The 13676-nt window shown below is 38.2% G+C and overlaps 1 protein-coding gene across 1 annotated transcript in view; it reads right to left on the reverse strand.

Annotated features, from left to right (window-relative positions):
• Positions 1 to 3192: 3192 nt before the first annotated feature.
• DIAPH2 (diaphanous-related formin 2) overlaps positions 3193 to 13676 on the reverse strand; it is a gene marked incomplete at both ends in the record, with an annotated part of 145840 nt that continues 135356 nt past the window's right edge. The window contains one exon of the mRNA XM_009081519.1: positions 3193 to 3288. Coding sequence (XP_009079767.1) covers positions 3193 to 3288 — 96 coding nt within the window. The remainder of the gene's footprint in view (positions 3289 to 13676) is intronic.

A 13676-nucleotide genomic window follows, 5' to 3' on the forward strand; every position in this document is an offset into this window, starting at 1 on the left:
TCTGATGAACTTCAACAGAAAATATGCACCTACTATTTTATTAAAAAAATCAAACTCATGTTTTAAATGAAGTGTCTGAATGCCATATGAAAATTATCATTAGAAATAGTAACATTCTATTGTCTCAACTCCTTTTTATCTTGCTAAAGTTAAAAAGTGGTGGCAGCCCTTCAGAGGGCTGACATCAAAGATTCAGAGTAAGGGCTGAAACCGAAGCAGAGAGGCAAATTCACTCCCTTTCACTCTCCAGGTGTAATGTTAGTATGGAAATGGTAATGACAGTGTAGCAACTCAGTAACATCCAACTCAAAACTTCCTAAATTGTGCCTGCTATGCATCCCACTGTACTGATTTGATTTTTGATTAAAAATTAACCCAAACTAACCCAAGCCACATGAAATACTCAACAAATAGAGCTTACACTGAGATCTAAAGCAGGAAGAACCTGTATGTGTTCCATATGCCTATGCATTCCCAGGAGTGAAAGCTACAGAAATAATGGAACAATATTGCTGTGGCTGTGACAGTTTGGATATATAGGAGAGGGCAATAGTTATTAATACTTCTTAAAAAGATTAAATTCCATGGCAAAAATCTTAGCAGCTTAACAGAAAGAACCCTAATGGAATAGTTAGCTCTGCGCAGAAATTTGCTTAAACTAATTTAGAGAGAAAATATTCCTGAATCAGTCTTCTTTTAATAATTTCATACCCCGAGGCCAGAGAAAGGGGCAGAGATAATTGTGCAACAGTAGTGCTGGATGCACATTTTAAACTGGTACTGTGATAAATGCCACCTCATACTGTTCTTTATTATACCAACAGTGGCAAACTCGCAAAACACAACTATACTTTTGGACAAGGAAGCAACATTTCTAGAAAGTAATTTCTAATTATTATTTTATAGCCCCTGTAAGCAAAGCATCGACTGAAAGGACAATCTCTGTACTTACAATCAGTAGCTAGAAACAATAAAGATACAGTAATAAGCTTAGGAGAGAGAAACCACACAGAATCTTTTTGCACATTGGAAAGTCTACAGAAGGAAGGATACGTCAGAGCACAGTGAAATGAAAAATTAGGGGAGGGATCAGGAGTTTTTAGTATTACTTCCATGAACTGATAACAAAGGCTTTCTTCCTTTTGCTGAACCATAGGAGGCATGGAGTTAACTAAAATCTCACTGGATGCACCTCTGGAGAACAAACAGAGTCTACTGATGGCACCAATTAGGAAACTGTCATTGTTCCTTCCATTTCTGAAGGAGAGATGTGGAAGTCTGTAAATAAAGTCCCTCTTTTAAATGCTCTACTTCACTGCCTAGAGATGTCACAGCCACACGTTTAAGTATCTTCTGGAGCGTAGACAAGTTACTGACTAGATGTCAAGTGTGTTCCTAAAGCACATGAGAACATTTGGTGGTTGGTCTCTTCTCCCAGGCAACCAGCAGCAGGACAAGAGGGCACAGACTCAAGCTCTGCCAGGGGAGGGTTAGGTTGGATATTAGGAAGAGATGTTTTACAGAAGGAGTGCTCAGGCATTGGAATGTGCTGCCCAGGGAGGTGGTGGATTCCCCATCCCTGGAGGTTTTCAAGCTGAGACTAAATGTGGCACTTAGTGCCATGGTCTAATAACCATGGCAGGTGGGACCTGATGATCTTGGAGGTCTTTTCCAACCCAGTTGATTCTATAAGTCTATGGTTTACATAATAGTTTAAATCAGATACTTGACTGGGACTAACAAATTTATTGCCTCTTGTCTAAATTTTTAGCTACCCCTGAAAATTTTACATAATGCTCTTGTCCACTTACAGAAGACTAACAGTTGGCCAGAGCTTGGAAATGGATGACCTAGTCCTTTTCTCACAGTAAGTTCCCCAAGTCAATCAACTCCTTAAATTTAAAAGCTAGACCCCACTAGAGGATCAACTGACACAATGAAGTTTCAAACACAGGAGTCAAAGTAACTAAATGAAACAGAAGATCAAAGGGATTTTTAATTAGCTCACAATGATATTTCTAAAAAATGGAGAAAAAACACGTTTTGATCGAGGAGTTCTTTCACTTCTTGCTCTGATCTGAGAGCAGAAACAAGCTCTGAATTAAGAATGAAACTGGAACTGTAGCAGAATTCACTTCTTAGTATGAACAACTCAACTGCAACAATATCCTGCAGAGGAACAATTTCGTATGGACAAATTAAGCAACTTATTTTTATTTTCTTCATGAGATCATGCATATGGCAAATTAAAAATAATTATGCACTATCTTTGCTAGCTAAAGAGGGCAGTAGAATTTGCCTTTACTCCTCTGTTCCTCTGAAAAAGAATCAGCCAACATGAATCTAACCTCAGCTCACTGTGGATTAAGTGGATAAACAAGGTTTATTTATAAAGATGACTCCATTTTGCTAAACCTTTGGCAGCACATATCCAACACAAGCTCTCGATTTGATGCCAAATAACTTTAAGTATAAATTTTGAAGACTGTATTTTTTTACTGTAAGGCATGCTTTAAATGAAAAAAATTGCAAAAGACAGTACACTACTATGACTCTTGGTGAAAAGCAAATGCAGACTAAATACATTTCACCAACTGTATGCCAGTGGCTTATCACAAGCAGAGAAGTGAACAGAGGAAACGCTGCCATTGCTTAACCTTCTCTCAAATTGTCTCAAAATCAGCTTTGCAGGAAGAAGTAATTGCTCAGTAAACCAAACTAAATTCAGTACAATAGTACTGTCTTCCTCCAAAAGGTGAAGCTATGTTAATGGAATTTGACTATGAATACTATGCAACTTCCAACCAACCCAGAACAATCTAAGACCACTGCTTGAAAGAGATGAGTTATACACCCAAATTCCTATTTGTCAAGCTAATATTTTTCAGGGCACCACCTACAATCAATAAATTATACTTACAGTTTGAACAATTAGGTCAAACGTACTTTGTGCAGCAATGTGTAAATGCCATTTCTAACACAAAAGAAGCCCTCGTCATATCTTAGAACACAGTTACCTGAGATGGAATTACAAGGTAAAAATCCACAATCACAAAGAGCATGCTGAGTTTCCACAGTATCTCGATGCCCAACAGCAGCCCAATGGTTTGCAGTGAAAATTGTTGGCAAAACTTTGCAAAACAACTTTAGCCTACTCAGTTTATAACTCCAAGTTTACAGGAAGCATCTTACCTTGTGGTCTTGGTGCTCGTTTCCTGCGATCTCTGAATGCTGCTCCTGACTGTAAGGCCTCAAGCAGACTATCCATCACTCCTGTCTCGTCACCCTCTGAGAACAGGAGAAAAGGAATATTAATCTCAGTGCAACTAAAACCAGACTTTAGAAAGGAAAAAAAAAAGAAAAAGTTAAAGTTGTCAAGTTTACACAACACTTCCAAATAAGAGACATCCACATTTTAATGTAATGGATGCTGTCAGTGCTTCAGGTATCACTGTCTAGTTTGTGTATGATGCTCTATTAAGCAAAATTGATGCCAATCCTACTGTTCTTTCAACTTGGAGATGTTATCTTGTGCATTATTGATGACATCTTCAGCATGTAGACAGACAGCTGCTGGTGAATGACTGCTGCTTCCCTGCTAAATTATTTTAAGACTTTTCTGCAGTGGAAACAGGTCATCTCTTTTTGATTTAATCAATGCACATGGAAAATCTGAAGACACTGAGTGGCAGAAAGTTCAATAGTGTAGTACAGCAAATATTTTATCTGCTGCCTCCCAACCTCATGTTTCACTAAATCCTTGGGAAAAAATTATCTATAGGACATATGCTACACATCTAACAGCACATCACAGATGGTCTTAAGGCAACGTAAGGGAAGAAGGAAGAGAAGAGAACCACGACATGAACTAAGAGGTGAAACGTTTCTTAAAAGCTGAGCTCTACTTCTGCTCAGTTTTTTTCTTTTTCGTTTTTTCATCTCCAAGCTAACCTGCAGCCTTTAAATTGCTGGACTTTATGGTGCATTACAGAAATCTAGGCAGAAAAAATGATTTCTTTTTATATATTTCAGTCTTTAACGTCCTTTGGATTTCAGTCTGTTAATAACAGTTGATAGCAGCATTCAGCAGCATGAGAAATAGAGGTCAAAGAACTACAATGTTACAAAACTGTTGATGAATGCCTCTTTCTGTTCTCATATCTGTGTTATAACCCAAAACTAAAATATAAGCTAGACTCAGCAGGTAGGTGGACATTTTATTCACATCTCTCAGACTTCAAGTTAATATAAATTTTCCCATCACAGAGTGGGAAGATCATTACTTTATGCAAAAAAATTACATTAAGGTAAAAAACGTCTGACTCACAGAAAGTGTAGGAGGTTAAATGCACATTGAAGCTCTCAAATGTTCAAGTTTAAAAGCAGCTTATTAGTGAATAAGGTATTCTGTCCTGGTTCTCTATTACATTTAGATTTATTAGACTAAATCCAGACCTGCCTAAAGAGAATGGCAATCCTAAAACACTACTTGGTTCAAATTTCTACATGATGTGTAACTACATGATAAATTTAAATTATACATCAATGTAATTTAAACTATTATATATACTATACAATACATACATAAGGTTCTCTCCAGTGTAAGATAAAAGGGAACAGAACAAGTGTAGCAACCAGCAGAAGACTCTGGAAAAACTAGCTTTAATTACATGCCATCTAAAAGTCCTCAGCAACTAAGCTCCTGCAAAATAAATAAGTAAATTGGCTTCTCTCAACTCACACTCACATACAAGGCCAGGATTTGGTCTAAAGTGTACAACATAATTATTTTTCTTTGTGCTTCTTATCCCACACATGCTTATTCATTGATTTCTTCTTGGCTCTGTATTAAATTTATTTTCAAAATCAAAGGTCTGTGAATACAATTTGTCCAAACTAATATACATCAAGTTGGTCTGAAACATTTAATGAATGTGACTGCAATACACAGAACTAGTTAATATGGGGAGAAAAATTACAATATAGTTCGATCTTCATTAAAAGTAAGAGTTGGCAGTTTATTAAAAAAGACAAAAATCCTTCAATACTTCATGAATGTTTATGCAGCTTTCCACATCTTTTTTTGCTGAGTGTGCTGTTCTCCCTGCTAATTACTGCAACTGCCAAAAACCACCCTATTTTTGGGATACCAAAATATACAGGATAAAGGCACATGTATTAAGGAAGCTGTAGAGCACAGTGATGAGATTTTTAACTCCTCAAAGCGAAACTCATGCTGGGTCTGATCTCACACTGCATCTTAATCAAAGTCATCAGGTGATTAAGTGGGAACTGGCCAGAGAACTGCATTTTCAGTGAGCCTTCATTAAAACTCATAAATGAAATTTCAGTCTTTCCTTACAGTTTTTCATCCATTTCCAGCTACCTCCTTGATTTGCCTTTTTTATACACCTTACAGCAACCTGTAGACACAAATCAGAAACAAAGACTGCCAGAAGTTTCGAAATGGAAAAACTTATTTCCAACATTTCTGTCAACAGAAATAAAACACAATCATTGCTTCTCTTTTAGATATCTTTCACTGTACACAGGGACAGGAGTTTCACCTCAAACAAGTAATTTTCTTCCTCGTTGTTTCTTTTCCAAGTTGGCCCCAAGCATCTGAGAGCAAATGTGTGTACACGTGCAAGAAAATTTGCAGTTTGCTTTGATTAGCCTTAGCAAAGGGCCATATTCACTACAGGCATTAAACAGGACTGAAAAGGCAAAAGAATTCTGAATCATTAACTGAAGTGTTAACTACAAGTCCCATTTGTTTTAACTTGGACTTGACACTAATATTCTATTGCAGATTTGGTTTAGCAACTATAATCTGTTTGGAAAAGGGATTTTTTTTGGAGGTTACAGAAATACATGTCCTCTTGAAGGTCCCACTGTTTAGAGCAGTGTTAGTCAACAGATTTGGGTCACTTTTAAGGATAATAATGCAGACAAAAATAACTTTCTTCTTCCACAGAACAATATAATTATTGCTTCTTACACTGCTGAAGAGACTCAATCAAGCTGAGAGGTTCATAGACAAAAAAAGATATGATGTAATGAACAAATAAAGTCATATTTGAGACAAGCAGGCAATCTTGATACCAAGAAACCTACACTTTTCATAATTTCTGGCCAGTTATAGGAAATAGAAGAGAAGAAGGGGAAAAGAAAAAAGAATGAGTGTGCCATAACACGAAATTGTACAGGGAGAAGATTGGCATAAGCTCCATCTGCTTATAAACACTGAGGAACAGTCATATAGTCAATCTATAAACAAATTTGCTGTGCATAAAGGCAATAGTCTGGATTTTACACTTGACTTTTATAAATAACAACAGACTTTAAAGGAACTGGTCTTAATAAGCATTTAGTATTTGTGGTCAGATGTCTATATTAAATGGCATTGTAAATATGAGTGCCCTGGAACTAGACTGCCAGTTTGAGAAAAGGAGCCCTCTGATAAACCACAAGAAATTAAAACAGAACCTGAAGATTTGGCTGTATAAAAGGGTGAGGGTTGAGAGGCTATTACAAGAAAAACAGTGCCTAGTGCTAGAGATGGGTAACGATCTCCACACAGTCCAACTGGGTGAACTTTTCACTTCAGAGTTAATCCATGTAAGCAGTACTACCCCTTGGAACAGAGACAAGACAGATACATGACCATGGATGAGTGATGCCAAATCAGCTTATATAAAATCATCTCAGCTGATGTGGAAGCAAATGGCAAATCTCTATTTTAATTATAGAGATTAATGGGCCACTTGAAATACCGAATACCTACTGCTACTATTTGAAAAAAGTAAGTGTAGAATTTGTTGGTAAGAAAAAACAAAACCTCAGCTGGAGAACAAACCAGTAGGACAGTCTTCACCTGGTACTATGAAGTGCCTTTCAGTCAAGTATTGAAGAGAGCAGAACACATGATGATGACACATAGTTCTGTCAAAGACTAAATTTAGGATATATAGTTTCTGTTAATGCAATATCCTGCACTTCATTTGGCTAGAAAAATTCTCATTTATCTGGAGTTCAGCATTTGATATAAAGGCTGCTCAGTTCATTAGTGGAAGGTGCAAAAGATGGTCATTAGTAAAATATTTGGCTGAGTAACAACAGAAGGTTGTTTATGGGTAAGAAACTTGCACAACTGAGAGCTTATCAGCTGATTTTTTCTGAAAACCAAACTGATGGATTTCCCATCACAACAGATGACATACAAATAGGAAATACTAACATTTTGGAAGATAAGGTCAGAACACATATAAGACTTGGAATAATAAAATCAATTGAAATAACAGAATGAATGTGTGTATCTTCAGGGGTAAGCCAGGAGCTCAGCAACATGAAATGGCCAAAAGCTCCAGCATAAAAAGGAGACCAAAGAAACAATGAGGAATTACTATCTGATCAGTGCGATAAAACATCAGGATTCTCTCTTGCAGTAGCAGTGGTATACAAGCTTGATTACAGCATTCACAGAAGAGAACTCCCAACTGGAAAAGCCTTTAATATAACCAGGGGAGTGGATTCCAACATGAAATGCCTGAGGCAGCACAATTTCTTTAGACTACATAAAACAGCCACTGAAAAGATGTATGACAACCTCCTTCTGTGCTTAGAATCTGTAAAGTCCCAGGAGAGAAAACTCATCCCAATAGATAACTTCCCTGAGAGAGGAATGTTTTGGTAGAGCAGCAAACAGGAAAACATTTAGGCTGAGTTAGTGGAAGTATCTCCTCCAAACAAGACTGTGGGAAAAAGAACTCTAGTGATTTTAAGGGTGCACAAAAATTTCTGAAAGGAATTCTATGATATACACAGGCTACAGCAGAAGTGTAAGTCATATGAGCTTTTCAATGCTCTCTGCCTAAAGCTCCAATCTGCAATTCCTTACTGCTGGTATGGATTTCTAATGGGCACACAGTTAATGAATTAGTGGCACTTAGGCTGCTAAGTCACACTGTGAAGAACACAATGCCTGGGTATCTGCAGTTGTGAACTAAGCTGTTACTTTTGAACCAGTGTTTTTATTTTCTGCGCTGTCTTCTAGTGCAGATATGATCTTTGGATATTGAGGTGCTGGAGCAGGTGCAGAGAAGAGCAACGAGGCTGGTGAAGGGACTGAAGCACCAGTGCCATGAGGAGAGGCTGAGGGAGCTGGGGGTGTTCAGCCTGGAGAAGAGGAGGCTCAGGGGAGACCTTATCACCCTCTGCCACTCCCTGACAGGAGGTTGGAGTCAGGCGGGGGTTGGTCTCTTCTCCCAGGCAACCAGCAGCAGGACAAGAGGGCACAGACTCAAGCTCTGCCAGGGGAGGGTTAGGTTGGATATTAGGAAGAGATTTTTTCCAGAGAGAGTGCTCAGGCATTGGAATGTGCTGCCCAGGGAGGTGGTGGATTCACCGTCCCTGGAGGTTTTCAAGCTGAGACTGGATGTGGCACTTGGTGCCATGGGCTAGCAAACACGGGTGGGGAGGGGTTGATGATCTTGGAGATCTTTTCCAACCTGGTTGATTCTATGATTCTATGAAAACACTTCCCAAAGAAGTAAACAGCAGACAGAAAGAAAGCAAATACTCTATCTTCTATTTTTAAACTCTGATTTCCAGAGATAGAGGACCTGTTTCAAACTCAAGCCATTCTTTATATTTTATCCATCAGCCAATGGCATGTTGAGATAGCATGACATGTTAAGTTTACAGTTTAAAATGTTTAGAACCAAGGCAGGAAAAGAAACATTTTCTAAAAAGGAAAAAGTAATGTAAATGTGCCTTTGCATATGCAACACTACTGCAGGAAAGACTGCAATAGTATTACACAATCCTTAAGCTTCCCTCTGTAAAACATAAAATCAAGGTTTATAAAAACAATAATTAGTATGTGAAGGACTAAAAATTTCAAGCACACTTTTAGCTGAGTCCTGGTATCACTGCCTGGGTCTCCCTTCTGCTTTTTACATCTATTGAAGTTTTTTAATTGTCACTCTCCTTACATGGAAATCTTTCACTGAGTACTTCAGATGCTGTTACAAAACCCCCAGATGCTGTGCAGCTCTGTGTGCCTTGTGTTGCTTGTAGCCACTGTATGAGAATTTGCATAAATCCAGTTCAAGCACTTGCCACAGTCCAGAGATAAAGCACATCAACTCTTTTCCTCAACACAAACAAGTACACAGACCTGACATCTAACCCAGCTCTGGAACACAGCAGAGGGATTCACGTGTCTTCGTTTTAAAAATCATTATTTGAAGCAACCTGCCCATGGACTGCACCATGACTACACCTGACACAGATGTAGAACTAAGAACTGCAGCATAGGTAGGCAATTTATTTTAGCATAATCTGTACATTGCTAAATTAAGCATGAGGACAGTGTTGTAAAGGTAGAAAACAAATGCTTGCAAATGATGAAGAACATTTACTTTATCTTATTTTTCGCAGAGCAAATGCAATTTTCACCTGCTTCTGTAGCCATTTTCTGTAAATGGAGTAAAAGAGTTCCTGGAAACAGAGGGACCATTTCAACATGGAGATGGAGATGAAACGTTTCCCTTTGCTGGCACTGCTGGCACCTTGTGAAATACAACCCTTGAGTCAGATTTAGAATCCTTTTTACATTCCTTTATCGTCTTCCTGACAAATCTCATCTAAACCTCAAAAAGACACCCCAACATCCACACCTCCTGGTATTAAATGCAAAATAATGTTGTCTGTTTATAACAGATATGATTAAAACTAAAATTAAAGCTGACAAAAAATACACAAGTAAAGGATCATTCTCTTGTTAGCCTGAGGAGCAATAAAAGCTACAGCTGAGACCAGACAAGTCTTGTCTTAAGTTTTTAAAAATAACTGCTGCAAAAAGTTCATGTTGGAAAAATGAAATGTGTTTAGTCATTTGCAGCCTGTGAGGCTTTAAAAGTCATTCTTGCAGTTAAATGAGCAGTGTTGATAGATCACACTAGAAAACATGTGCTAATGCTCTGATTAGGGACTAACCTGAACCATGAATGATAAATGTTCAGAGAATCAGAGCTTTTTCACAGACTTCACAGAGATAGGAATACTAAACTTCTTGAATTGCCTCTGATTCAGTAAGCAGTTCTGAACTTGCTTCTGTGTGAACTTGCTTCAAATTCATGGGAGTTTTTAGTTTCTCCCCTCTAAACAATCACACAAAATTGTCCTAAAGATAGGTCCTTACCTTCTTCAAGAAAACAAGTGAGAGGGAATGGTCATAAGCTGAGAGAGGGGAGATTCAGATGAGATGTTAGGAAAGGTTTTATCACTGTTCGAGTGTTCAGGCACTGAAATGTTGCCCAGGGAGGTGGTGGAGTCACCATCCCTGGAGGTGTTTAAGAGGCATCTGGACCTGATGCTGGAGGACCTGGTTTAGGATTTAGGGGTTCCTGCAGTGACAGGTTAATGACTGGACTCGATGACCTTAGAGGCCTCCTCCAACCTTGGTGGTTCTATGACTCTAAGTGAAAATTTCCCTGAACCCAAGCTCACTTATGAGCTATCTTAGAAATACTTAACTTCCTTTATACCCTTTCTCAGTAAAAGTATTGAAAATTTTCACTTCTTTCTCCCCTCCCCTCATTACAGAACACAAAGAAGGAGTAGATGTGAGGTCCTCAAGTTAATTTGAAAGAGGTTTTATCTACACATTGCCTCCAAATGTCAGCTCTATTTCCATGCACTAAATAAAAAGTCATGCTCTCCCAGCTCAGAATGCTCATTATTATCAATATGCTAATTGAAAAATAATCTAAGTTAATAAAAACTGTAGGTATTGCACAGTCATTTGGGCAAATGCTGACAGGAACTTTGCAGAAATTTTTTCTTAAGTTTATGCTCTTACTGAGAGAGTCCAGTCAAATACCACGTTAGGTAACACATGCTGCCTGCCTCTCCAGAGGGTTGCAAAATTATGCTTCTACTCACATCTTGCACTACCCTGTTCTGCTTTGAACTTTTAAGCATTTTTCAAATCTAATGCATGTCCTATACAAACTTTTAAACAAGGCTTTTTATTCATAACTGGTACCAGAATTTTTAATTGCAATATCTTCACTTAAAAAGGTCAGTTTTCAGTGTCTTTGGGAAAGTGTGTTTTTGCGTTCTCTGCCTAGATTTGCATTTTCTTCATTTGCTAAATTCATTTTGCATGCATAATAAATATCTCCAGGAAGCGGTCTTCCTTGGCAGTTTGCACTAAAGTGGTGTCTCATGACTCTTATTTACTTTTTAATTAAAGGAGAACAAGTTAGGACAGTATGAGTGATAAGTGAGCCTCTATCTCATGTCAGTTTACCAAACAAGGCAAATCCTTTCTCACATACCAATTAAGCATATTGTTTATGATAACCTGATCTCAGTCTTACACGAAGTCAATAGAATTAGAGAAAAAAATAATGAAAAAGTGCTTTGTTGCACAGGCAGGTTATTGAAAACAGTTTTTGAAATGCACACACTTTCATTTTCAGCAAATGTCACAATGGTCAAGGTCTGCTTGGGCAGGAATGTGCTTAATTGAAAGGCATCCACACTGCCCCCAGGGCCTCGTTCTGCACACACTGCTGCCCCTTCCAAGGATGACTTCCACTACACTTCAAAAATACAGGCTGGAAAGTGCATTACTTGGTAACAAATGGGAAGAGATTGCCTCTATGTGGGAAGGGAAAGATTGTGCAGCTCAAAAAAAAAAAAAAGGAAAGAAAAATGACCATATGATTCCTAAGCAATTAAATGCCTCTGTAATCAAGTTCTACTCCAGTTTGAAGGCTACATTTCACTTACAGCACTAAGCTACTTTTAATTTATGTGATTAGCAGACACATAAGGCAGAACAAACTCATCAATGCTTTTAGCATTAGTTAATAATTTTCTTTGAAAATTTCCCTATAGTTAAACAACTGCGCCAATATTTTAGGGGAAAAAAAACGAGTCTTGAGAACTCATTTTGAGGTAAGAGGGTTTCTTACACATTCATGATGAGTTTTTACTTCTTTAAAAAAAACTATTTGTGCTGGTTTTGACTGGGATAGAGCTAATTTTCCTCACAGTACCTGGCATGGGCATATATTTTGGATTTATTCAGGAAACAGTGTTAATAATTCAGGGTTGTTTTCATTATCACTGAGCAGAGTTTACAGTGCCAAGGCCTTTTCTGCTCCTCACCTCACCCCACCAGTGATAGGGCATGAGGAGCTGGGAGGAGACACAGCCAGGACAGTTGACCCCAAGTGACCCAAGGAATATTCCACACCATATGGCAACATGCTCAGCAAATAAAACCAGGGGAGAAGAGGAAGGAGAGAGAGACGTTCTAAGTGATGATGTTTGTCTTGCCAAGTCACAGTTACACGTGATGGAGCCCTGCTGTCCTGGGGATGCTGAACTCCTGCATGGGAAGTGGGAAATTAATTCCTTGCCTTGCTTTCCTTTTGCTTCACCTTTAAACTGTCTTGATCTCAGCCCATGAGTTTTCTCATGTTTTCCCTTCCCATTCTCTCCCTCATCCCATCCAGCTGTGTGGGGCTGAGTTGCTGGATGGGGTTAAACCCCAACACTGGGATCCTTTAAACTTGCAGTGCCCTCATTTAACTTATATTTAAATTATTTCAAGTCCTAAAGAAATTTTAACCAAAACAGGCTCATCAACATGATATTCTCTCCTACAGAATTTGGGAAACTACTCTTGTGACAGCAGCATCTTAACAGTTCTGTTAAAAATGAGACACTACAACCACAGGAAAATATAATCATTCCACTAAGACAGAATTTAGTCACCAAACTTATCTCACCTTTACAACCAAACAAACTTCCATTTCACAATAGTTCCACATGCAATTCTCCTCCTTTATAATCTTTACACTCAAGTTAGATGATTAACTAATTTAGTTACTTCTGAAATTCTTTTCAACACTAAATTCTACAAAATATCAACTGAAATGTCACGTAACAATTACATTGAGATACAAAATATTACAGCTATTTTCAAAATTAACTACAGTAACTAGTTTTTGACATGAAAGTAATTCCTCCAAGGAAAAGGAAAGCAGAATTTGCATAGATAACTACCCAAAGTCACCACTTGCTACTGTTCACTAAATAGTCCCCAAGAAACCTACTGTTAAAAGAATTCAATGGTTCTGCCTTTCTTCACCTGTAATTATCCCAGCCTCAGATTTGACTGAGCCTGAGAATTTTTTCCCCTCTGACAAACTATCTCATTAAATCAATTCAAGTGGAAGGTACCATATGCCATATTCATTAACAAAACCAAAATTTTCCACTGCAAAATATTTAAAGGGAGGATTAAATGTGATGTTGCAATTTCTGTCTAACAACTTCCCGTCCGTGCTCACACCTATTTGCATTTCCCTTGAGCTGCTGTTGACCCATATTAACAGCAGTTCAGTAATTCTGACACACATCCCATTCTCAAGACATCTTCAAACTCCTGCATGAACAGATCTTAATGAACTTTTTGGCAACTCAGGTAGATTGCTTGAAGAAGAAAACTCAAACCTCATCCTGGTTCTTGTGCTGGTCTGAGCTGAAGTAGAGTTAACTTTCTTCACAGAGGCCAGTATGGGGCTATGTTTGGGTTTTGTGCTGAACACAGAGTTGATAATGCAGAGATGTTTTTGCTATTGCTGAGCAGA

Source organism: Acanthisitta chloris, unplaced genomic scaffold (genome assembly GCF_000695815.1).
Source record: "Acanthisitta chloris isolate BGI_N310 unplaced genomic scaffold, ASM69581v1 scaffold69, whole genome shotgun sequence".
NCBI lineage: Eukaryota > Metazoa > Chordata > Aves > Passeriformes > Acanthisittidae > Acanthisitta > Acanthisitta chloris.